Raw genomic sequence first — 27,173 nt, 5'->3', positions numbered from 1 at the left:
ATTCTTTTTCCACATGGTGAAAAAGGCTGGGAACAGATATTGCATTAAGACTCAGAGACAACAGTATAATCGACAATAATACTAGACAAAATGTAAGGACACGAGTCACACAAATGCAGTATTATGGATTTAATCTCTCTGTGCGGGACACGTTCAATCATATTTTAAATGTAGGAAAATTAACTCAACAGTTTATTGTGGATTCGTATTCAAAAATGGAGGCCAATCGGATAAATTTCATCAAAGCAAATCAATCTAAGTTGAAAGTTGAAAAATATAGTGGTTTGATGGATTATCTCAAATCTAGATCTGAAAATGACAATGTGCCAATTGGTAAAATGATAATACTTCCATCATCTTCTGAGGGTAGTCCCAGAAATATGCAGCAGCGATATCAGGATGCTATGGCAATTGTAACAAAGGATGGCAAGCCCGATTTATTCATAACCTGACATGCAACCCCAAATGGGCAGATATTGCAAACATTTTGCAACACTGGCAAAAAGTTGAAAACAGACCTGACTTGTTAGCCAGAGTTTTTAATATTAAGCTGAATGCTCTTTTATTTTATTTTTTTATTAATATATTTTTTATTGATTAAGATATTACATATGTGTCCTTGTCCCCACGTTACCCTCTACCCCTCCCCCCACCCCCGCTCATGCCCTCACCCCCCCCCATTGTCCGTGTCCATTGGTTAGGCCTATATGCCTGCATGTAAGTCCTTTGGTTGATCTTTCCCCCTTACCCCCACCCTCCCCTACCCTCCCTCCAAAGCCCGACAGTCCGATCAATGCCTCTCCGTCTCTGGATCAGTCCTTGTTCATTATATTCCACAAATGAGTGAGATCATGTGGTATTTATCCGCTCTCCAGTTCCATCCATGCTGTGGCAAATGGTAAGAGTTCCTTCTTCTTCTTCCTCTTCTTAAAGAATACCTTTCAGCATTTCATATAATGCTGGTTTGGTGGTGATGAACTTCTTTAGCTTTTTCTTATCCGTGAAGCTCTTTATCTGACCTTCTATTCTGAATGATAGCTTTGCTGGATAAAGTAATCTTGGTTGCAGGTTTTTGCTATTCATCACTTTGAATATTTCTTGCCACTCTCTTCTGGCCTGCATGGTTTCTGTTGAGAAATCAGCTGACAGTCGTATGGGTACTCCCTTGTAGGTAACTGACTGTCTTTCTCTTGCTGCTTTTAAGATTCTCTCTTTGTCTTTTGCTCTTGGCATTTTAATTATGATGTGTCTTGGTGTGGTCCTCTTTGGATTCCTTTTTTTTGGGGTTCTCTGCACTTCCTGGACTTGTAAGTCTATTTCTTTCACCAGGTAGGGGAAGTTTTCTGTCATTATTTCTTCAAATAGGTTTTCAATATCTTGCCCTCTCTCTTCTTCTGGTACCCCTATAATTCTGATGTTGGTACGCTTGAAGTTGTCCCAGAGGCTCCTTACACTATCTTCATATTTTTGGAATCTCTTTTTCCTTTTTCGGTTGGGTATTTTTTGTTTCTTTGTATTTCAAATCTTTGACTTGATTCTTGGGATCCTCTTGTCTGCTGTTGGATCTCTGTAAATTATTCTTTATTTCAGTCAGTGTATGCTTAATTTCTAGTTGGTCCTTTTTCATGTCCTCCATGGTCTCACTATACTTATTGAGGGACTCATTAAATTTATCGGCGGTTTCCATAAAATTCTTGAAAAACCTTATAAACGTGGCCTTGAACTCTATATCCAGTCGTTTGCTTTCCTCCGTTTCTGCCATTTGTGACCTGTTTCTTTGTCTCCGCATTTTGGCTGCTTCCCTGTGTTGATAGAGTGGCTTTGTGTGCTAGGTGTCCTGTAGGGCCTAGTGGCTCAGCCTCCCCAGTTACCTGAGGTGGACACTCTTGGTGCACCCCCTTGTGGGCTTTGTGCACAGTCTTGTTGTAGCTATGCCTTGGTTGTTGTAGGATCACTGGGAGGAATTGACCTCCAGGCCAATTGGCAGTGAGAATCAGCTGTGTCTGCAGTGGGAGAACTTCTGTGCTGGAGACACCCTTCTGGAGCAAGACTTGCTTCAGTGGGGCTTTGGTGCTCACTGAGACTGCACCCTGAGTGTGTCCCTTATGGATCTGAGGAGTTGTGATCTGGATGGTCCCCCTCTGACCACTGGGTACAGTGGCTCTTGGATCTAAGGAGGTGCTAATTTAGCCTTTGCCTGGGGTTACACAGCAGGAACTACGAAGAGAACTGCAGATTCCCCTTCCTTTTTTTTGGAGTTTGGAAGTGCCCTGATGCTGCTCAGCTGTGTAGCATTGCAAGCTGCTGTGGGGCCTTGGGCCTTCTCTTGGAAGCTCTGGGTCTATCTGGCCCGGCTGCAGTTAGGTAATTACAGGTTGCAAATGGCTGGGGCATTCATATGCAGAAGCCTCTGCCACAGCCTGGGCGGGGCGGGGTCTCAAGGAATCAAAGGGTGGAGCAAGCAGCTATGGTGGAGCCTCAGCCCTGCCCTAAGGAGTCTTGAGTCCCAGTGCCCCGGCAATGGCTGCAAGCACCTCTGAGGGAAAGCCGCCCTCAAGATCGCCCACTGCCAGACAGACCAGTTTCTCCCCGTATGAGTTCTGGGTCCCCAGAGACTTCCTGGAACCGGATTTCAGAGCCGTTGGGAGCTTGTGTCTCCCTCCGGATTCAAAAAGACAGCCGCGTCCTCAGGTGCCAGACCCTTTCCGCGCGCGCGAGCCCCCGTACCTCTGCACTCCACCTCCGCAGCTCCTCTGGCTCTCAGTGTGCTTTTCTTTCCTTCTAGTTGTAGAATTTACACTCAGCCAGCCTTCCTGAAGTTCTGGATGATGTCCGTTTTGTGTTTTTGATGTAATTTTCAATTGTTGTGGGAGGCAGCAATTTCCCGGTGTTTATCTATGCCGCCATCTTAGTTTCTCTGAATGCTCTTTTAAATGATATATGTAAATTCCATTTATTTGTCATTGAATTTCAAAAACGCAGACTGCCTCACGCTCACATCCTCTAATTAATTCCCTTTCAATGTGCACAAATTTTGTGCACCGGGTCACTAGTTTAAAGTATAATTCCAGTGGTTTTTAGTATATTCACAGGGTTGTACAACCATCACCAAAGTAAATTTTAAAACCTTTTCATCATGCCAAAAAAAGAAACCTCATACCCTTTAGCACTCACCTACCACCCCATTACCAACCTTCTCCAGCCCCAGGCAACCCTGATACACTTTTTGTCTGTAGATTTGCTTATTCTGGATATTTCATATAAATTGAATCATATAATATGTCATCTTTTGTGTTTGGCTTCTTTCACTTAGAATAATTTTTTATAGATATTCATAGATGACCTGGGTGTGTGCAGATATATATGGATTCTTTCTTTCTTCCTTTCTTTCTTTCTTTCTTTCTTTCTTTCTTTCTTTCTTTCTTTCTTTCTTTCTTTCTTTCTTTCTTTCTTTCTGATGACAGTATTACAGATGTCCCATTCCCCCCCCTTTCCCCTCTCTGCCCCCACCTCTAGCCTTTACCATACTATTATTTTCATTGTTCATCTGTGTTGTAGCTTTTATCAGTACTTTATTCCTTTTAATTGCCAAATAATATTCCATTGTATAGATATACCACATCATGTCTATCTCTTCATCAATTGATGTACATTTGATTTCTACTTTTTGTCTGTTGTAGGTAATGTTACTATGAACATTCATGTACAGATTTTTATGTGGACATATGTTTTCATTTCTCTCAGGTATTTATTTACCTAATATTAGAAATTCTGAGTCAAATAGTAACTCTATGTTTAACCTTTTGAGGAATGGCCAGATTGTTTTCCAACATGGCTACACCATTTTACGATTGTGCCAGCAGTGTATGAGGTTCCAGTTTCTTCACATCCTCACCAACTTGTTATTTGCTTTTTTTGGATATAAGCATCCTAACGGGTAGTTACTTTTTTATTTGCATTTCCCTGGTGGCTAATGATGTTAATTGAGAATCTTTCATGTGTTTATTGGCCATTTGCATATCTTCAGTGGAGAAATATCCTTTGCCTATTTTTAAGTTGGGTTCTATTTTTGTTATTGAATTCTAAGGATTCTTTATGTATTCTTTATACAGATTCCTTATTAAGAATAATTTGCAAGTATTTTCTCCCATTCTCTGAATTCTCTTTTCACTTCCTTGATGGTGTCCTTTGAAACTCAGAAGTTTTTAATTCTGATGTTCAATTTACCTATTTTTTCTTTTGTTATTGGTGCATTTAGTATCATATCTAAAAAATCATTGCCAAATCACAGGTCGTGAAGATTTATTCCTGTTTTCCTCTAAGTTTTATGCTTTTAGCTCTTACATTTAGATTTTGTTCCATTTTCAGATAATTTTTGTATATAGCATGAGGTCCAACTTCATTCTTTTGTATATGGATACTAGTTGTTCCAGCACCATTACTTGAACAGTGTTTACTTTCCTTATTGAAAGTTTTAAAAATAAATTAATCGTAAATGTGTGTTTATCTCTAATCTCTTCTATTTTATTGATCAGTATGTCTTTTCTTATGCCAGTACCACACTGTCTTGATTACTGTAGTTTTATAGTAAGTTTTAAAATAGGGAAGTGTGAGCATTCTGATTTTGCTCTTTTACAAGATTGGTTTCACTATTCTGAAACTTGCTTTCTATATGTATTTTAGGATTGGCTTGTCGATTTCCACAAAGAAACCTGCTGGGATTATGATAGGGATCACAGTGACTCATAGATCATTTGAAAGAGTACTGTCAAAACAACATTGTCTTTCCATTTATTTAAATTTTTCCTAATTTCTTTCAACAATGTTTTTTTAAACATTTTTTGACTTTTAATTTCTTTGTTAATAAAGGTATTACATATGTGTCTTTAGCCCCCATTACACCCCCCTACTCATGTCCTCACCCACCCCTTTTGTCTGTGTCCATTGGTTAGGCTTATATGCATGCATACAAGTCCTTGGTTGATCTCTCCCCCTTACCCCTCCCCTCCCCTCCCTCTGAGGTTTGACGTTCTGATCGATGTTTTTTTAGAGTACAAATCTTTCACTGGTTTTGTTAAATTTATGCCTAAGAATTTTATTCTTTTTAACACTATTATAAATATAATTTTTTCCTTAATTTCTTTTTCAGATTGTTCATTATAAGTGTATGAAAATACAGTTGATTTTTGTATATTTATCTTTTGTATATATAATCTTGCTGAAGTTGTTTACCACTTCTAATAGTTTTTAGTGGACTCCTTAAGATTTTCAATATAAAGATCATGTCTTCTGTGAATTTACTTCTTTTCAATCTAGGCAACTTTCATTTCATTTATGTGCCAAATAGCCCTGGCTAAAACCTCCAATATAATGGTGAATGGAAGTGGTGAGAAGGGATATCCTTGTTTTGTTTCTGACCTTAGGGGAAAGCATGCATTATTATTAAATCATTAAGTATGTTGCTAGCTGTGGGTTTTTTTATATATGTCCTTTATTAGATTAAGAAAGTTTCTTTCTATTCCTAGTTTATTGAATGCTTTTATCATGAAAGGATGTTGAATTTTGTCAAATACTTTTTCTCTGTCTATTGAGATCATTGTTCTTTCCCTTTTATTGTATTGATACTTAGTATATTATATTAGTTGAATTCTACATGTTAACCCACCTTACATTTCTAGAATGAATCCCAGTTGGTCACAGTGTATCCACAGTGCTGCTGAATTCAGCTAATTTTTGTTGAAGATTTTTAAAAATTGATTTTTAAAGAGAGGGGGAAAAATGGAGAGAAAACAGTGAGAGAAACATAGGCTTGTTGTTCCACTTATTTATGTATTCATTGGTTGTTTCTTATGTGCGCCCTGATAAAGAGTTGAACCCGCAATCTTGGTGTATTGGGACAATGCTCTACCAACTAAGCTGCCCGGCCAGGACTGAAGATTTTTCCATTTATAATCATAAGAGATGTTAATTAACAATTTTCTTGTGATATCTGGTTTGGTATCAGAAAAATACTGGCCTCATAGAAATAGTTGGGTAGTGTTCCCTCCTCTTCTAATTTCAGAAGAGTTTGTGAAGAATTGATACTGATTCTTCTTTATGTGTGGTAGAATTCACCAGTCAGGCCATCTGGGGAAAGTTTGTGGAAACTTTTTGATTACTAATTCAAGGTCAGCTCTTCTTGAGTCAGTTTTGGTAATTTGTGTCCTATAAATTTTTCTGTTTTATCTTAGATATCTGTTTTGTTTTTTGTATACAGTTATTCATAATGTTTCCCTATAATTTTTTATTTCTATAAGGTTGACAGTAATGTTCCCAGTAAAAGTGTTTTGAACAAAAGATGAATTATTGTATAAAGGTGTAACCTACAGATATGTATATCTTTCCAGATTATATTTGGATGTATACATTCTAGTATGTTGGATTTTTTAATGTAGGTACCTGTTGCCTTTTGGTTCTACTGCATCTCTACTATTTAGAAAGATATAAACAGTAGTGCTAAGGATTTCCAAAGAAATTGGGTACCTAGACTAAAAATCATTTGTATGAGAGGTGCCTTAGGTAAAGTGTTGGAGTAGGAGAAAAATATGAATTAGCAGAGAGGATACTGGATGGCCTTCTAATGGGAGGAATAGTAGGATTGGGGCTGATTGACTGCTGAGCAAGGGATGATGAATAGGTATTCTTGGCAATAGTAGAAGTGAGCGAGAATGTTGCAGAAGATATGAATACTTTAGTTAGGCAATAACATTTATACAGATTTTAAAAGTTTGATGTTTTAAAGTCACAGGGAATCCTTTTAAATCTTACTTTTGCATTTAAAAATACTTTTACTTGGAATGTCATATGCATATAGAAAAATCCATAATGGTGCATCTTAATATAAATTCATCACCTAAACGCACTGTATAACCAGCATCCAAATCAAGAAACAGAACAGTCTCAACAGTACAAAGGATTCTCTGCTGTCCCCTTTCAGTCACTGCATTCCCCTTACCATCACCATCAAGTGTATTAAATATGATTTTACCTGATAATTTGAACCTTTTTCACACCTGGCTTTTTTTTAAGTGCTACTTACAAAGTGAACTGATTCCAATTTCAACTTTCATCTTCTGGGAAATATCTAAGGGATAGGAGTAAAAGTAGGGTTATTATAAACCAAATGATCAGTTCTGAATATTCGAGAGTTGGCTATTTGTGTTTTATTCTTTAAATACAATTTGGGTTAAACACTTCACATACTAGTAGACTTTCAAACTGAGCTCAGGATGGGAAAAGATAACCCTGTAGGAAATTAAATTTCAATTTTTAAGGTTAAAAAGAAAGATAACAAATGCTTTTTAGAAAACAATCATGTTATAAAATTCTGACTACTTTTACATTACACTTATTTCTTAGATCATGATGTGTTCTATGTATGGCATATGCAAAGTGAAGAATATAGACCTTAAATTCAAAATCATTGTCACAGCTTACAAGGATCTTCCTCATGCTGTTCAGGAGGTAGGTAATCTTCCATAGTAAGGGTTTTTTTGGGATAGGTCCATATTTATTATATGGATAACTTCAGTTATTAATTAGATAATATATTCTGATCTTACTATATAAATTCACATATTAAATTTTTACTTTTATGTTATTGGTTAATTATTTGTAACTAAAATGTAATTAGAAAAGTAATGCTCTTTAATATCCAAATTTACATTACAAAGTTAATAAGAAATACTATATCCCTATAATAATCCAAGTCCAGGCTTTTTTAGATTATTTTTTTCTGTATAATATGTGTTTCTTACTATTAAAAAATATTATGAACTATTAAAAAAGAAAATCTAAAGACAAATTCCCAAATTAATTTAACAAGTGTTTTTATTCTTCTTCCTCAGACCTTCAAACGGGTTTTGATCAGAGAAGAAGAATATGATTCTATTATAGTATTCTATAACTCGGTCTTTATGCAGAGACTGAAAACAAATATTTTGCAGTATGCTTCCACCAGGGTATGTTAAAAGTAACCTTTGATTGGGAAAATCTAATTATAAAGCAATGGATTTCACTAAAACATTAAATAAATAATCTGCCTCTTTGCTTTTACTATAGCCCCCTACCTTATCACCAATACCTCACATTCCTCGAAGCCCTTACAAGTTTTCTAGTTCACCTTTACGGATTCCTGGGGGGAACATCTATATATCACCCCTGAAGAATCCATATAAAATTTCAGAAGGTCTGCCAACTCCAACAAAAATGACTCCAAGATCAAGGTTTGTGTTTTCTCTTTAGGGAAGTGATAAAATATAAGAGGGGATTATTTTGATTCAAGCATAAAAATATAAAACTTTCTTCATTTAAAATAAGCTATACTCTTGCATCCCTAATTTGTTTATTTATATTAAGTGGCATGATAAGAATTTGGGGTGAGTGAAAGATACTGTGTTTATACTTAGGTAGGTTTGCAAATTAAGTCATTAGCTTTCCTGGATGCTGGAATCTGTTCTTTTATAAACAGTCTGAGAACCAGTTTGGTAATAGGTTTCAAGTCATATTTCTATTAGCCAGCCTACTAAACAAAGAGTACTTTTGGTTAATAAATTTTATTCTGTGGTTTATTGAAGGTCCTGTAAACTCTTTCTGTGCACCTGTTCATCTTGCTCTATTATAAAAGTGTAGATGGGTGATTAAAAGTAGATGACTAGGTTAAGTCTTTAGAAGTCCATCCCTAATTCTTCCTGTGGCTTCCTTATACTACCATGGGCAGTTTTCTGTGTCTACCTCAGAAAGGTGCTATGGATCTGGGAAATGATGAGTGTGAAGCAGTTTTAAATTTTTAGATGAAAGATTCTGTGCAACTACAAATCATTATATTATATTCCACATCCAACCACAACTGCTCTCTGGCTTTGAAGTGCTTCAATTGACTTATTATATGTTATCATGGGCTATTTGAAACTGCTCTTTGTATAAAGTGCGAGGCAGATTAGCAATTACAGTTAATGTCATCTCATCTTGGAAATTGTCAGCCTATATAGTTGTACTTAATGAACAAAAAAAGCAAACAAGGAGAGGGGATAATAATAATATTAATATTTGTGGTATGTTTAATTATATTAATAATGCATTCTTATGATAAAAATTTCAAGCTCTACAGAAACAGATAAGGCAGGAAGTAATTGGAAAATGATATATATGCTTTTGTGTGCCCCTATACAATCCTTTATTTGGTATTACAGTTGAGTATCTGTGTATTAAAATCTGCAATTTATGTTATAAACTGCTAAGATGCTACATCATGTTTATTTAATTTACACAGTCACACACTTACACATGAAAATGTATACAGGGTAATTTTTTAATGATGATAATTAATCCATATTATGCTGATAATGATGGCTATTTGCTGATCCTAGTGAAATCACTTCTGGGTTGGAGTTCTTCTTTAGCAAAGAAGTCCCATGAAAATCCTAATATATCATTGATCAAGCATTAACAGAGCATCTTAACACTTTATTTACCCAGCATATTTAGGTATTCTGGTTAGTCAAATATATAGAGTAATGGCCACTTACCAATGAATTAAAGGACAATAAAATCTGGATGTCTACTAGTTCCTTGTACATGTCATCAAATCTTTGTTTTGTCAGGCTAATGCTGTTCTTCAGCTTTATTATCAAGAACATAAATTATATGGTTCAAACAAGGCCAAGAAGACTCATGGAGATTTCTGATTCTGGGATATATGATAAATAGCATTTACTCTATATCCTAATTAGAATAGATTATTACATAATGTCATACATTTTGTCAAATGTAACTTGATTTTTTTTATGAGAAAATGTAAAAGAAATGTTAATAACTTACCTATTTATTTAGGAAGAATTAAGTAGAGGTAAACTTAAGTTTTTCTTTTACCCTCTTTAAATGTGGACACCAGCATAATATGTTCTTGCAGACACATAGTTCTTGCTTAAAAATCTAGGAGACAAGATCAGTGTCTGACTAGACTAACACTATTAAAATAAACCTGTTAGTATAATTTATCCGTGGTTCTAGGGTAGAGGAAACATTTGATTTGGTATTTCTGATAGTTCATCTCTGACAGTATATGTTCATCTTTGTCTGCTCTATGATTTTCATTACTAATTTGTATTTTATCTTAACTTGACAGAATCTTAGTATCCATTGGTGAATCATTTGGGGTGAGTATTTTTCTATGAAATACAGGGACATGCACTAGAAATGGAAGATTTCTATAATTTAAATTTATAAATGCTGTTATTTAAATACCTCATTCAGTCATGTTTTACAGAATTTAGAATATATATACTCAAATATATTTTCAAATAAAATGTTTTCTAAACTTTCCTTTGAGATTATGTAATATACATATGTGTCTACATACATTCATGTATATATATGTAGATATACACCTATACGTACAAAAGGATAATATGCAAATCAACCTGACAGCCAAACAACTGGTCACTATGACGTGCACTGACCTCCAAGGGGCAGATGCTCAATGCAGGAGCTGCCCCAGCCCACAGGCCCCGATTGCCCGATTGGGGCCTGCCGGCCAACCTATGGGGAACAGGGAACTGGGGGTGGGTGGCAACCGATGTGGGTGGTGCCAGGCCAAGGTGGGTGTGAGAGGGGCCCCAATCACCCCACCGGTCACCCCACACACACACAAAGGGTGACCGATGGCGGGAGGCAGGGCTGGCGAGTGGGTGGGAACGGCCAACCTCTTGGTCCCTCCCCCTGGCCGGCAGGCTCTGATCACCCCATGGGGAACAGGGAACCAGGGGTGGGTGGCAGCAGATAGTGCCAGGCCAAGGCGAGTGCTGGAAGGGCCCCAATAGCCCCCTGCCCCCGGTTGCCCCACACACAGAAGGCCACCGGTGGCAGAGGGCCGGGCTGGCTGGGACCCTACCCATGCACGAATTTTGTGCACCAGGCCTCTAGTATATATATATATAAAAAAAATGTGCATCAGGCCTCTAGTACATATATACAAATCCTATATAATAAAAGAGAAACATGGTAATTAGCCGTACATCCGCTACCCTTCCCATTGACTAATCAGGGCAATATGCAAATTAACTGCCAGCCAAGATGGCTGCCGGCAGCCAGGCAGCTTGAAGCTAACATGAGGCTTGCTTGCTTCAGTGACAGAGGAAACCAACGTTCCCCTCCTGCCTTGACAACCTCTGAGCTTGCAGTTTGAAACATTGTTACAAATATAGAAGCTAAACAAAAACCCAGAAACCTGCTTTCAGCCAGCCAGGATCTCAGAGCTGGAGTTGATACAGTGTTTCGATTATAGAACCCAAACAAACCAGATACCTGCTTTCAGCAGCAGAGGCCTCAGAGCTGGAGCCAGAGCTAAAGCAGGCCCAGAATTAAAAAAGAAAAAAAGGAGCGGTTGGGAGCTCCAGTCACCCACCAGCCTGAAAACAGCCCTCAGCCCCTCACCCAGACTGGCCAGGCACCCCAGTGAAGACCCCTACCCTGAAGGGTGTGTGACCAGCTGCAAACAGCCATCATCCCCTCACCCAGGATGGCCAGGCACCACAGTTGGGACCCCCACCCTGATCCAGGACACCCTTCAGGGCAAACCAGCTGGGCCCCACCCATGCACCAGGCCTCTATCCTATATAGTAAAAGGGTAATATGCCTCCCGGCACCGGGATCAGCGTGACAGGGGGCGGCACCCAAACCCCCTGTTCGCCCTGCGGCTATGTGTGTGATGGGGGGCGGGGCCACAACCTCCCTATCTGCCCTGCTCTGTTCTTGACAGGGGAAGGTGCCCCAACCCCCTGATCAGCCCTGCTCTGTGCCTGATAGTGGGGAGCTCCCCAACCCCCTGATTGCCCTGCAGCTCTGTGTGTGACAGGGTGCGGCGCCCCAACTCCCTGATCGGCCCTGCTCTGTGTGTGACACGGTGCGGCGCCCCAACCCCCCTCCCCCCGCCACAGGCCCTGCTCTGTGTTTGAGGGGGTAGAGCCATAACCTCCCCATCGGCCCTGCCCTGAGTGTGAGAGTAGCGGCACCCCAACCCCCTGATCGGCCCTGCTCTGTGGGTGATAGAGGGTGGCGCCCCATCCCCCTGATTGGCCCTGCTCTGTGCGTGACAGGGGGTGGTGCCGCAACCTCCCCATTGACCCTGCCTTGAGTGTGACAGGGGGCGGTGCCCCAAACCCCCAATCGACCCTACCCTGAGCGTGACTGAGGGTGGCATTGCAACCTCCCTATCCGCCCTGCTCTGTGCATGACAGGGGGCGGCACCCCAACTCCCCAATCGGCCCTGCTCTGAGCCCAACCAGGGGCTGCACCTAGGGATTGGGCCTGCCCTCTGCCACCCGGGAGCAGGCCTAAGCCAGCAGGTCGTTATCTCCCGAGGGGTCCCAGACTGCTAGAGGGCACAGGCCGGGCTGAGGGACTCCCCTCTCCCCCGAGTGCACAAATTTTTGTGCATCAGGCCTCTAGTATATATATACAAATATGTATAAATATACTAGAGGCCTGATGTATAAAATTCATGCCCAAGGGGGGGGTCCCTAAGCCCGACCTGCACTCTCTCTAATCCAGGACCCCTCGGGGGATGTCTGACTGCCTCTCACAATCTGGGACTGCTGGCTCCTAACCGCTCGCCTGCCTGCCTGATCACCCCTAACCACCTCTGCCTGACTGCCCAATCACCCCTAACTGCTCCCCTAGTGGCCTGATTACCCCTAGCTGCTCCCATGCTGGCCTGATCACCCCTAACCACCTCTGCCTCGCCCCACACCTGGGACCCAGGATTCCCTCCTCCAGCCATTCGCAGGCACCCAGGACCCAGGCTTCCCCCACTCTGGCCAACCGCAGGCACCCAGGACCCGGGCCGTCTTTGCCCGGGCTGGCCGCAGCCGCAGGGGACCATGGGCAGGCAGCTTCGCCTGGGCCGCAGCTGCAGGCGCTGGCGCCTGGGACCGCAGGGAGGTCGGCTTGTCCCTCTCCTGGGCCGCAGGTGCAGCCACTGGCACCTGGGACCGCGGGGCAGATGGCTTGTTCCTCTCCCAGGCCATAGCCTGGCTGGTCCCCATTCCTCTCTCGCAAGCTCATTTGTGCCTGGCTTGTCCCCATTCCTTTCTTGTGAGCTCATTTGTGCCTGGCTGGTCCCCATTCCTCTCTCCCCGGTGTTGAGTGTCTGAGCCGTTATGGTATGTGGGCGTGATGACCATTTGCATATTAGCTCTTTATTATATAGGAGATATATATACAGTATATATATACATATACATATATATATATATACACACATATACATACACACACACATATATATATATACATATATATACACACATACATATACGCACACACACACACACACACACAGAGGGAGGGTGGGAGGGAGAGAGGAAGAGAGAGGGAGAGAGAAAACACGTTTAAAATTCATTAATTTTGAGTATGATTTGAAATAAGATACTCCAAAATGCAAGCACCATATCCAAATGTCACCAGCCAGTCCCTACCTACTGGTCTCCTCTACACATATATACACTTTTGCTTGTCCTTCCTCTCAGACTTCTAGGATAATCTTTCTCTAATAAATGGATTAGGCTTTGGTTACATGACACTCTGCCCCAGTGTAAATAGTAGGGCATATGGTGATCTTTGTTCCTAAGGGATCCAAGGGAAAGCTTAGCTTTGAAAGTTAATCTAGAATGGGAACCTACAACTGTAGTTCGTCTTCCATTAACATCACTAATTCAGCAGTCCTATATTCAGTGTGCATTACTATTACTGTTTCACCACTCCCATTTCTCTTTATTATGTATTTACTAGAGGCCCAGTGCATGAAATTTGTGCACGGGAGGGGGGGTCCCTCAGCCCGACCTGCACCCTCTCCAATCCGGGAGCCCTCAGGGGATGGCCTACTGATGGCTTAGGTCTGCGCCCTGTGGTTCTCTTCGGTCTGCAGGGCCTGCTTGGCTGCTCCCGGGTCATCCTGGGAATGGCCAAGCAGGCCCTGCTCTCAGTGGCCGCCCCCTGGGACTGGAGGATTTCAGCGGGGCTGAGAGGACTGGGCGCCGCCATCTTTGTGTCGGAGTGGCAGTTAATTTGCATATTACTCCTTTATTAGATAGGATTGCTACGTAACAAATCACACCCACACTTAGTAATTTAAAACAAACATTTTTTCTCTCAGGTTTCTGTTGTTTCAGTAATTCAGGAGTGGCTTAGTGGGGTCCAGGTTCTGTCGTCATAAGGCTGCAGCCAGCATGTCAACTGGGGCTGCAGTTATCTCCAGGTTCAAATGGAGGAGGATTTCTTGCAGACTCACTTGTATGGCTGCTGGCTGGTCCTTGATGGCTATCTGCCCAAGCCATCCGCTCCCTGCCACTTGAGGTTTTCCATGGGGCTACTCACTGCTCACAATGTAATAACTTGCTTCCCCCAGAGCAAAAATTCCAGAGAGAGAGGGAGGGAAGGCAGATAATGAGTAAGATGGAAGTTACAGTCTTTTAGTCACTAACATTGGAAGTGACATTCCATCACTTTTGCCGTATTGTTTTTATCAGAAGGAAGACAACACTAACTCCAGCCCATACTCAGGAGGATCACACAAAGTGTAAACACTAAGAGGTGGGAATTAGTAAGAGCCATTCTGCCTGCCATCCTTCCCCAGATAAAATAATTAGAGAAAGACGAAAAGTTTGTACACTAAAAGACCAGGTGTTAAAATGTATGTTACAAATAATAAAATGATGTGACATTTAGCTCAAGGTAGGCTACAACTCTCAGACTTCACAAAGGAGATACACTTAAGTAGACTTGGATCTGGATAAGTATAGAGTAGTGGTGTGCAAACTTTCTTGCTCGCCATAACCTTTAAAAGAACTGAGAAAGTGTTGTTATATGTACTTCCATATTTTAAAGCTGATAACTAAAAATCTAATAAATTAAATAAGTGCACTGGAATTAGTTTCTATCATATATATGTGCTATAAACATATTTTCCATCAAAACCTGTTTCTGTGTTTGATTTTTGGAAACTAAAACATAATCAGCAAAGTTAATCCCCACTTCAAATCAATTAGTCAAATCAGATTTAATTTTTTTTTCACTATTTTTTTCCTTTTTTAAAAAATTTATTGAAGTGACACTGGTTAACAAAATTATACAGGTTTCACGTGCACAATTCCACAACACATCATCTGTACGCTGTATTGCGTGTTCACCCCAAGTCAAGTCTCCTTCCATCACCATTCAGATTTAATTTCTATCAGAAAGTCTGACTTTTTTAGTTCAAATGAGCATGTTCATACACATCCCTGAGAAAGTCACCTCACTCTGGTTCAAAAATAGATAGATAACAAATAAAATGTTTTCACATGTTTCTCCCTTGGATAAGATAAGGTATACCCTCTTTGGTATTTCTTACCAAAACTTTCTTTACTTTGCTGTGACAAAATTCTTCCTCAGGATATCTCTCTCAAACCGTCTTCAATAATACTGGATGAACTCAAATTTTTAAGTCTTGTTGTTGTTGTTAATCCTTACCTGAGGATATTTTTCCCATTGATTTTTAGAGAGTGTGGAAGGGAGGAGGAGAGGGGAAGAGAGAGAGAGAAAGAGAAAGATCAGTGTGAGAAAGACACATCAGTTGGTTGTCTCCCACATGCTCCCAACCCGGGCCAGGGGTCAAACCTACAACCCAGGAACATGCCCTTGACTGAAAATTGAACTGGCGACCCTTTGGTGCATGGGCCGATGCCCTAACCACCGAGAACACTCGCCTGGCCTTAAGTCTTTTTGTTATTTGTTATTTTAAAATTTTATGATTTAGCAGTATTTCAACAAATACTGTATCAATGATGGCTTAAAATATATAAACTACATGACTTGTCAACATAATACTCATAAAGTGAGTCCAAAATTATTATTACTGGACACTTCATCTCATTAAATTCTCATGATGTTCTCTCTGGTTATGTTATGTCCTAAAAAAAAAGAAAGAAAGAAAGAAAGAAAAACAATTGTCAAAAACAGGGTTCCAGAAAGCTGTTTCAACTTTATGTGCTTCTGAGAAAGAGGAAGCCTCGGTTTGGGTGTAAGTGTGTTCTTAAATTGAGTAACCAGGACTTTCAGAGCAGTAGTCAGACAGGAAGATTTAAAAAGAGGGAGTAATTAATTGGGCACATAGTTATTCTAATTTTGAGATTTTTCATGTCTTATTTGGTCCAGTAAAGCAGAAAATTAAAATGCAGATATTACCTCTGCCTGATTTTTTTTTGACACACCTCTAACTACAGTTAAGGGTTGCTAACTACAAAATGCTTATATTAAAAAATTTAATAAGGAATTCTGTAATTTATAGACTTCTGAGAAGTTCCAGAAAATAAATCAGATGGTATGTAACAGTGACCGTGTGCTCAAGAGAAGTGCAGAAGGAAGCAACCCTCCTAAACCACTGAAAAAACTACGCTTTGATATTGAAGGGTCAGATGAAGCCGATGGAAGGTAGGAACAGTCTTAGAATGTTTTTCAGTAGCTGAGCTGGTCATCTGGAGAACCAGAGTGCCAGCTCTGCTTTTGACTTCCATCAATCCCTTTCATGCCAATTTTATTTGGAAATTGTGAGGATTGCACAAAATAATAGGTATGACTGCATCCCAGAGTTAAAAGCACCATATAAATAAACCATATGCCATCTACTGAAATACATTGAAAATATTAGATGTTTAAAATCTGATCATTTCTTACAAGATATTGATAAAATTGTGTTACTTTTGATTAACATTAGATTTTAAAATGCTTACTCTTGAAAAATATTAGCTACCTTGTTATAAGAACCACATAAATTTGTGATATTCATATTTTAGATAGTTTGTTTATAAGCCTTTGACATTAAAAGCTCCTCGCTAAAATAAGAGTATAAAATAAGTCATTTAAAGCACCATAGTTACTGGAAATTAGAGTTTTCAATTTATACATATACACATAAAATGTTTTGCATTTTTTTTCATCTGCAGTAAACATCTCCCAGGGGAGTCCAAATTTCAACAGAAACTGGCAGAAATGAGTAAGTACTTATCATTTCACTTTATGTAAATGAAATTGTTTACATTACAAAAACAGTTTTCATGTTAGAAAAGAATAAATACATATAATTCCTTCAGTTAGTGGACTTGCTCAAGTATTTAAAATATAATTTAATCAAGAATGTATTATTTACCTACATAAACATTTGCAGTTTAAATGTATGATACAAAATAAAGGTCATCTTGACCCTTTCTAAAATACTTTGCTCAGGAAGACTAAGAAATGAAACTGCATCTTCAACATGGATGGCTGTGGGTAGGAGATATTTCAGGACAGCAGGACTATAATGAGGAACTCTTAAAGAGTGTTGGCTATAGGGAAAGGTCTTATAAACTTAGCATATATAAAATCATAAACCTTATTTAAACAATAATCTATTCTATTACTGAACTTTCCTAACTTGCAAGTTTTCAAACTTAATTTAAAATAAAAGTTTTCCATTACTTGAAATCAGAATTTTTATAAAGACCACTACCTGATCATTTTCCAAGTTATACAGTAACATAAATTTGGAATGTTAAGACAAATAGAGTTCTAAGTTATTCTGACAGTATAAAGGATTAACCCAAGTATAGTAGATGGAAAGCACATTACGGAAAAGATAAATGTATGCTAACTGCTACTGGGTTGTCTTAGAGAGAGACATTTGGTATATTAAAACTTAAATATACCAAAAGTTTAACATTTTTTATTATAAATATATATACATATAGATATATATATGTAGAGAGAGAGAGAGAGAGAGAGAGAGAGAGAGAGTGTGTGTGTGTTAGAGTTAGAGTTAGAGTTAGATTTATATTTTACATTGACTAATTTACTCCTATTTTTACTTTGAAAAAATTGTGGCTTTTCCACTCTAATACATGAAAATAGAAATAAAGCTTATAACCAAAATCAGGCCTTGAAAACATGTAGAAGCACTATGGAACCCTCAAATATACATTTAAAAGGGAGCAAAAAGCTGTAAAAAAATATGTATATTTTTAGAGAAGAGTTCAGTTGCTGTAGTCAATACATTTCCTGATGATCCACTTAGCTGTGATGGTGAATTCCCTCTGACAGGTTGGAATTCAGGGATCTATGCAGCTGGAAATTTGGGGAGAAGCAGCAGGAGTTTTAACTGGTAAAGCTAAGGAATTCTCCAGGCTCCTTTTCAGCTTTCCTCAAAGAACTGCACTAAAAAAAAAGATCATCAAACAATACTAGATGACTCAGAGTGGAAAGGCAAGAGGGAGAGACTTAGAATTGCTGTTTTCTTTCTTTTCCAAGTGTAAATATTCTTTGTGCTTCTTTATTAAATACTAGAGACCCAGTGCACAAAATTCATGCACTTGGGGGGTCGGGGGTAGGTCCCTCAGTCTGTCCTGTGCCCTCTCACCGTCTGAGAGCCCTCAGGATATGTCCGACCTCCGTGGAGGCAGGAGAGGCTTCCGCCATTGCCGATGCACTCGCCAGCCATGAGCCCGGCTTCTGGCTGAGCAGTGTTCCCCCTGTGGAAGTGCACTGACCACCAGGGGGCAGCTCCTGCATTGAGCGTCTGCCCCCTAGTGGTCAGTGTGCGTCATAGCGACCGGTTGTTCTGCCATTTGGTCAGTTTGCATATTAGCCTTTTATTATATAGGACTCGAGGCCCAGTGAATGAATTTGTGCACAGGTGGGGTATGGCCAACCCGGCCCCAATTAGGGTGGATCGGGGCTGGGCCTGTTGGGAGGAGGAGGTAGTGGGAGGTTGGCCATCCAGCCCACCCCAATCGGGGCCTATTAGGGCCAGGTTGGCTGGGGGAAGGGGCCGCGGGCAATTGGCCAGTGGGCCCTGCCCCTGATTGGGGTTGAGGGGCCAATTGGGGGTGGGGCCAGCCATGGGGAGGTGCTGTGGTTGGTGGGCTGTGTGGCCCCTCCCTGAATTGTTTGGGGGGGGAGTACCGATCAGGGGCCAGCGGCCTGGGGAAGGGGCTGCAGAAGGTTGGCCGACCAGCTCTGCCCCATATTGGGGTGAAGGGTGCAATCAGGGTTGGGCCAGCTGGGGGGAGGGCCTGCGGGAATATCATGGTGGAGCAGGCTGATCGGGGGTGGGGTTGGCTGGGGGGGAAGGGAGGGGGCATTTGGCTGGCGGCCTGCTCTTGATTGGGGTGGGAGAGGCTGAACAGGGGCAGGCCGGCAGGGGGGAGGGGCTGTGAGGTTGGCCGGCCGGCCCTACCCCCTGATTAGCCAGTTCGCTGGCCACAGTGGGCATCATAGCGACTGGTCGTTATGGCCATTACGGTCGCTGGCTTTTTATATATATAGACTAGAGGCCCGGTGCATGAAATTCGTGCACCGGGGGGGGGGGGGCGGGGTGTTCCTCAGCCTGGCCTGCACCTTCTCCAATCTGGGACCCCTCAGATTGGTCTCCCCCAACTGCCCTCCCCTGCAGGCCTGGTCGCCCCCAACTGCCCTCCCCTGCAGGCCTGGTTGCCCTCAACTGCCCTTTCCTGCTGGCCATCTTGTGGCGGCTATCTTGTGACATCGCATGAAGGTGTGACGCCACCTAGGCTTTTATTATATAGGATAGGATTCTTTGTGCTTCTTTATGAAGAGCTCCTGTCCACCACTAAAATCAAGTTAAGAATTTTAAAGTAATTTAAAAGAAATACCTGACTACTGCAGAGGGAAGGGAGCTTGCAAAGCTGGGTGAAAAGGTGAAAGGATTAAGAAAAATAAAATAAAATAAAATGAAATGAAAACTCATAGACACTAAAGACAGCATGGTGATTGCCAAAGGGAAAGGAGGCTGGGGGAAGGTAGAAGAGGTTAAAGGGAGATGAATGAGGATGGACGGACACTTGACTTGGGGTGGTAAACACACAATATAATATACAGATGATGTATTACAGAATTTTACACCTGAAACCTATATAATTTTATTAACCTATGTCACCCCAATAAATTCAACAAAAAAAAGAAATGTTCTGTTTTTGTCTATGATGTCATTAATAATGTACTTTTTAAATGTCCATTTCCACAACTCTACAGCTTTGGCATAAGCATAACATATATGGCAATCCTTTGCCAACTTACCTGGCACCAGCAGTGCCATTAACAGTACTTCATTTTTTTTCCAGCATCTACTCGAACACGAATGCAAAAGCAGAAAATGAGTGATAACATAGATATCTCAAACAGGGAAGCCAAGTGAGGATTTCATGACTTTGGTGGGTACTGTGTTCACCTCTGGCTCTTACAGAGCTGACTGTGTAACTCTCCCAGGTTCTGTTTACGGCCACATTTAATACATATCTTCTGCTCTTTTTATGGATATAAAATGTTCAGGTGCACATTGAATATTTGTGCAGACAATTCCTAAGCCATTTGCAATGCTGTAGTTAATAGAATATGCATTATTATTGTACAAGATTGAAAATCTTGTGTAAAATCTGCCATTTTAAAGTTGTAACAGATATTTGTTTCCAAAGGATGCCTGGGAGTGGGAGTCCCAACAACCCATGCCTGTCTGAATACTTTGTCTTTTCTTGTGGCATATGTGTGATGTTTGCTATTATTTTTATTAATTTATATTTATTTTTTTAATTTAATATGAACATCCTTAAAAATGTGTCTTTTCTTCCAAATGCAATTTGGCTGACTGCCCCCCAATAACCCAAATGATCCTGAATTCTTCTTCTAAAACAGATATTAGAAACTATGAAAAAATTACTAATTTTTATACATTAGATTTTAGTTTACTAATGGAATCTGATGTACTGTGTTTTGTTTTATACGTTTTAGCTTTTAAATACAAGCAGAAAGCAAACTATAAGCATAGGATATTGTCATACTACTGATACCGATTTCATACCTCAGGACTTCTAAGAATTTGTTGATTCTTTCCTTCATCCAACTCATGCTTTAAAATTAGGGTTATTTATAGTGCTCTTGGTTATGCCATTCAGGTTACTGAATTCAGAAAGTATCCATCTAGTCCTTGGAAAATAGTGTTCAGCCATAGCTTTGCCTCAGAGGACCCTAATGCAGTATATCCAAAGTGCACTTTCTAATGTTCCTGGGTCCTGAAGAATCAAAATTCAAAATAATTTTACTCCATAAAACAGACTGTTAAATTAGGAGTCTTAATTTTTTTTTTTTTTTTTTTTTTTTTTTTTTTTTTTTTTTTTTTTTTTTTTTTAGAGATTAGTCTAATTGCATCTCAGCAGTTATTCTGCCCTCCTAAATTTGGGAAGGGGTGTGTGTTCTCTCGAATGGCACATGTCTTCCTTGTATCTTTAGAGCTGGCAACTGTCTATTTATCTTTTTTTTTAACATCAGATGGTCTAACACTGGCACATTCACAGCCACATTATTTCTAGTTCAAAATTTCAAGTACATATTCAAAGGCCTTTGGGTTAGGCATTAATGTTTCTAAGTTTTTGCAAAAATTTCAAAATAGTTATATTGTAAGAGAGGTGCTTTCCCTCCTGGCACCTAAAGGTGTGTTTGAACTATCTTGTGTGATTAACTTATTTAGAGATGGTATAATTTAAAATAGATGGTATTTAAGGTAGCATCAACTAGCTTTTAGGAAAATCACTTTTGTCTAAACTCTTTCTAAAAAGAAATCTGCTCTGTTTGTTAGAAAACAAAATTTTATTTTATGCTCAATTAAGTTTCAAACTTTTATTTTTACAGTTATCTTGATAAACAAAGGCACTAGAATGCTTTACTCCATTCCCTCATTAACTTTTGCATGAATATCATACAAATCAGTTAGCTGTTAGGTCAAGGGCTTACCGTATTTCTGAATCTTTTGCTAACAAACTTCCATTAGAAATAGTACCGGAATTTTAGGAACTACAGAGATCGTGTATTGAGATTCCTTAAATAAGGCTTCAGATATTACTTTATTGCTTTTTTGTATTGGTTAAAACTGTACATTTAATATTGCTGTGTTACTATTTTCTACAATTAATAATTTGTCTATTTTAAAATAAATTAGTTAAGAGTCTTAATGGTCTGTTGTGGTCTTTGTATTAATTGCACTAATGTTCTCTTATATCTAAACTCTCTACTGGTATCTCATATGTTCTTAGCCTTGGTGGGTTTTATATGCTGATGATCCCTAAATTTACTTCTCTAGCCCTGACCTCTTCACAAAAGTCAAAGCTCTCATAGCCAATAGACCTCTTCATTCCTGCTCCTCCCTGCTCTCAACTAATTTGTATGAACCAAAATCAAACAAAAATACCTTGTTTCTACCCTAGTCTTTCCCCATTTTACTAAACACTTGCTTGAGCAAAAAACCTAAGAGTCATCTATTAATTCCTGTTTGGACCACCATTAAAGATTTCTAAAATATCTCTCTCTCTCTCTCTCTCTCTCTCTCTCTCTCTCTCTCTCTCTCTCTCTCTCTCTCTCTCTCTCTCTCAGACAACCCAGACAAATAAGGTCTCTGTTTCCTCTTTCCTTTTTACCTTTCAACTCCATAAAGAACAAAAATGAGCCCGTTAAAATGTAAATGGATTTTCATTGCTACCCTACTTGAAGCATTCACACTCCTTATCTTGGCCTATGAAGTGGCCCATACCTCCTTCTCCATCCTCACCTCACTTTTCTGCTTGCTTCATGTGCTTTAGCCATGCTGACCTTTCTCTAATGATGCCAAACCTGTCCCTACAGCTCAGGTTTTTATGTTTGCTAGTCCTTCTGTCTCTAGGTGCTCTTTCCCTAGAATTTTGCCTTTCAGTGCTCAGTTCAGAGGATTTGTTTGACCATCCAAGTATGTAGAAGCAAATAATATTCCCTTCCTCTTTTCAGATGCCATGTACGTACTGTATTCCAATCATAGTTGTAAATGTGATGATACAACAGTTAATAAAAAAAACTGCCCTAACCGACGTGGCTCAGTGGACACAGCATCGGCCTGCGGACTCAAGGGTCCCAGGTTTGATTCCAGTCAAGGCATGTACCTTGGTTACGGGCACATCCCCAGTGGGAAGTGTGCAGGAGGCAGCTGATCGATGTTTCTCTCTCATCGATGTTTCTAACTCTCTATTCCTCTCTGTAAAAAATCAATAAAATATATTTTAAAAGAACAAAACCAAAATCCCATCTTTGTGGAACTTCATTCTATTTCTAGTTTGGGGGAAGTACAGCAAGTGAATAAATAAATGTGGAATACATAATATGTCCAATTGTATTAAGTACTTTGGAGAAAGAGCAGGGAGAGGATAGGGAGTGCTGGTAGGGAAGTTTTAAATTTTCAGTAGAGTTGTCAGGGAAAGACTTGCTGAGGTGATACTTCAGCAGAGCCCTGAAGGTGGTGGGAGAGGAAGCCATTGACAGGAAAACAGTCCCCAGAGGGGGAAGCCAGAGCTAGGCAGTGGGAATCGTCTGGTGCTGTGGTCGGCAAACTGTGGCTCGCGAGCCACATGCGCCTCTTTGGCCCCTGAGTATGGCTCTTCCACAAAATACCACGTGGGCGCGCACATACAGTGCGATTGAAACTTCGTGGTCCATGCGCAGAAGTTGATTTTCGGCCTGGGCGAGTCTATTTTGAAGAAGTACTGTTGATATTTGGCTCTGTTGACTAATTAGTTTGCTAACCACTGGTCTGGTGTGTTTGAGCAATAAGGAGTCATAGAAGAATGGAAAGTTGTAAGAGGGGGAGTGGTGGAGCAGGTATCTCTCTTAATCTAATATAAAGTTTATATGAAAGGCCTTTCCTCCCAAGCATCTTTTATGTATATAACAAACCCACAGTTCATCTGCAATTCTGAAATCCAAAAGGCTTAAAAAGAAAGAAAGAAAGAAAGAAAGAAAGAAAGAAAGAAAGAAAGAAAGAAAGAAAGAAAGAAAGAAAGAAAGAAAGAAAGAAAGAAAGAAAGAAAGAAAGAAAGAAAGAAAAAGAAAGAGGTGGAGCTCTGGCTGGGGTTGCTAATTGGTTAGAGCATTGGCCTGCTCAGTGAAGGGTCGTGAGTTTGATTCCCAGTCAAGGGCATGCACCTGGGTTTCTGTTTCCTCCCCATCCCAAGGTGGGGCACGTGGGGAAGGAAGGCAACCAGTCTGTATGTCTCTCTCCCATCGATGTTTCTCTTTCTCCTCCTCTCTCTCTCCCGCCTCAACCTCCCTGCCACACTCTGAAAAGTAAAGGAAAAAATATCCTCAGGTGAGGATTCAAAACAAAACAAAACAGGGTGGATAGTTTGTTCCTGGAGGAAGAAAGGCAAATAAAGAGGTTAGAGCAGGAAAAGCAGCAAGCATATTTGAAAGGACTATATTTATGTTGGATGGAGATCTTATATGAAATGCAGTCTCTTAGGGTAAGGCAAAATCAAGCAATTTATGACACTAAAACTTCTTAATCTAGATAATAAAAATAGATCACTTCTGGCAATTTAGTATTTTAGAAATTAAAGTTCTTTATTTAAAAAAACAAGTTCAAATTCATATATTTTCATCACTTTCCCAGTGCAGATGTTGGGAGAGGAGGCACAGCCATCTACATGCTACTTCTGTTACCATCTGCATGGATTCATAGAAACTTGCCTGTAGAAGCATATTTTTGTTCCTCATTTTGGGGCCAGATAGTGTACCCAGCCAGCATTGGGTTGGTAACACTGTATAATATTTGAATGGAATTAAAATAGGCTTTTTAAATTCTTTTTTTTCCTTTAGAATGTTTTTATTTTTTATTTTTTTTAATTGCTTAAAGTATTACAAAGGGTATTACATATGTGTCCATTTTTTCCCCCCACCCTTGACAGTCCCCTAGCCTCCCCTATCACCCAGTGTCTTATGTCCATTGGTTATGCTTATATGCATGCATACAAGTCCTTTGGTTGATCTCGTACCCCCCTCCCTCCTGCCCCCCAACCCTCCCTGGCCTTCCCGCTCCAGTTTGACAATCTGTTTGAGGTAGCTCTGCCTCTGTATCTATTATTGTTCAAAAGTTTATAATGGTCTCTATTATCCATGAATGAGTGAGATCATGTGGTATTTTTCCTTCATTGACTGGCTTATTTCACTTAGCATAATGCTCTCCAGTTCCATCCATGCCGTTGCAAATGGTAAGAATTCCTTCCTTTTTACAGCAGCATAGTATTCCATCGTGTAGATGTACCACAGTTTTCTAATCCATTCATCTACTGATGGGCACTTAGGCTGTTTCCAGATCTTAGCTATGGTGAATTGTGCTGCTATGAACATAGGGGTGCATATATCCTTTCTGATTGGTGTTTCTGGTTTCTTGGGATATATTCCTAGAAGTGGGATCACAGGGTTAAATTCTTATAAATCCTTTTTTTGTATCCATTATTTTGGGACTATACTTATATATTAGTATTGCTATATATGATAATGGTAGTTTAATATGAATGTTAAGTTGATTCCACAGACGAACATCAGTTACTTCCTGAATAGAAAATTTTGGGATTTTAACTGAATTTAGTGAAAGAAAATCAGGATGATTTGTTTCTATGCTTTGGCAAAGACTGAATTAAAAATAACAATAAGGTATCCTTTTTCCTTTCTTTTTACAATTCTCCCAACCTATTTGTTGTAATAATAGGAGGGGGAGTCTAATAAGAGACAAAACTGTGTAGTTTGCCATTGCTTCCTTTTCATTACTGGTCAAGAATTCTATTTCTAAATAAAACTCACCAGGTTATGGTTCAGAATGACTGGCAGTTTCTTCCAGTCTCAGCTGAAGAACATTAACCTTTCCTTTTAAAAAAGCATGGATTTGTGTCTTCATAAACATCTATCAGCAGATGAGGATACTACTTTATTCCTGTAAAATCTTAACTTTTCTCTGTAAATTAGGGTAAAATTATTTTGGAAGCATTAAAACATTGAACCTCCTCATGTGAGCAGAGTGGAAACAAAAACTTAAGGATAGGAAATCTAAGATGAAAGGAAGGATCCATTCTTATGTACTGTTATTATGAAAATGTAACTTTTCCCTCTCATATCCCTAATTGAACAGTAGTGTTTCTGAGACTCTATCCTCAAAGACCAGGGAGAAGCATGCTTTTTTCAGAGAGATGCATCCACTGGACTCATACGTCATCTTTCAAACATCTATAATTAGCCCTTATTGTTTGGAATCGGGGATTTTAAGCGCTCTCATCCTTGGCTAAAAACATCAAAAATACTCTTTGGTTACGTATTTTTTAATATACTGAATTAGAATCCTTGAATCTATATTTTGAAAAGGTCCTATGGCGTAGATTATTCTGTTGTACCCAAAGATACGAAGCACTGAGCTATACAGCAGTGCAGACCTAACATAACAAAGTGTAGAAAGAAAACCCAGATACAAATCCTGACCCTCCTTAATAACTTGTACTCTGGCAATATGGCTATTGACTCATTGTGGAGTTTGGTAAAGGGTGGTCCATTTTGCATCCTTAAATAAACTTACCTGTTCCCTTTGTTCCAATTTTTACGAAATGAGTTCATAAAAGAAAAAGGCAGCAAGGAGCTTCAGAAGACCATATCAGACTGCAAGAAAGAGGAAAGGCTTTGGAAGACACTATGAAAGTGTGAAGGTTTTGGTCAGTTACAGTGAGCATAGGAGGGTGCGGAGGAAAAGTCAGACATGAAGACTGGAGTTGTCCAACTGTGAGAACTGACAGCTATAGGTAATAGCCAGATCTGCGTATTTCTTTGCTGGATAAAATAGCAAATCTACCAAAAAGTGGGTGGAAAGGATATATGGTAGGTTTAAAATAAATAACTGAATGAGACTATATAATTCCAGAAATAGGATTGTAATTTAGAGCTAGAGGCATCCAGATTACTTAGCCTCTACAAGATAAGGTGTGCAAAGATGGATAAACAATGAAACTAAGGATTCTAATGTGACCTCACCAATAAAGAACAGCCACAGGCAATAATATGAACAGCAAGTTGTTTATAACCATTTGTTTTAAGTGGGCTTCAGTATGCTACCTTATTTGAGTAACTGCTTTAAAATACAAGCTCGTATCACATGGATTTATAGACATAAGGCATAAAGTTGATGCAATTTTGCTGTTTCTTAGGAATTAAAAAACGTGGATATAAAGTACAGCATAGGGAATATCGTCAATAATATTGTAATGATGTATGTA

General features: G+C 39.7%; 1 protein-coding gene across 12 annotated transcripts in view; it reads left to right on the top strand.

The window, feature by feature from the left end:
* The window catches only part of RB1 (RB transcriptional corepressor 1), a 212,614-nt gene extending 189,500 nt beyond the window's left edge, over positions 1-23,114 (top strand). For 9 of the 12 annotated variants that reach the window (XM_059684620.1, XM_059684621.1, XM_059684617.1 and 6 more), the window contains 7 exons: positions 7,399-7,503; positions 7,887-8,000; positions 8,101-8,264; positions 10,166-10,196; positions 16,364-16,506; positions 17,019-17,068; positions 20,190-21,691. In XM_059684620.1, the coding sequence (XP_059540603.1) occupies positions 7,399-7,503; positions 7,887-8,000; positions 8,101-8,264; positions 10,166-10,196; positions 16,364-16,506; positions 17,019-17,068; positions 20,190-20,263 (681 nt within the window). In that variant the 3' untranslated portion in view covers positions 20,264-21,691. Of the gene's footprint in view, positions 1-7,398; positions 7,504-7,886; positions 8,001-8,100; positions 8,265-10,165; positions 10,197-16,363; positions 16,507-17,018; positions 17,069-20,170; positions 21,692-22,774; positions 22,830-22,875 lie in introns of those variants that run through there. The other 3 variants (XM_059684618.1, XM_059684628.1, XM_059684629.1) reach the window with 3 other exon arrangements.
* Positions 23,115-27,173: the final 4,059 nt, after the last annotated feature.

This window comes from Myotis daubentonii, chromosome 2 (genome assembly GCF_963259705.1).
Source record: "Myotis daubentonii chromosome 2, mMyoDau2.1, whole genome shotgun sequence".
Classification (NCBI taxonomy): domain Eukaryota; kingdom Metazoa; phylum Chordata; class Mammalia; order Chiroptera; family Vespertilionidae; genus Myotis; species Myotis daubentonii.
Note: the sequence above shows the minus strand (reverse complement) of the source record. Positions and strands in the feature narration are given on the sequence as shown.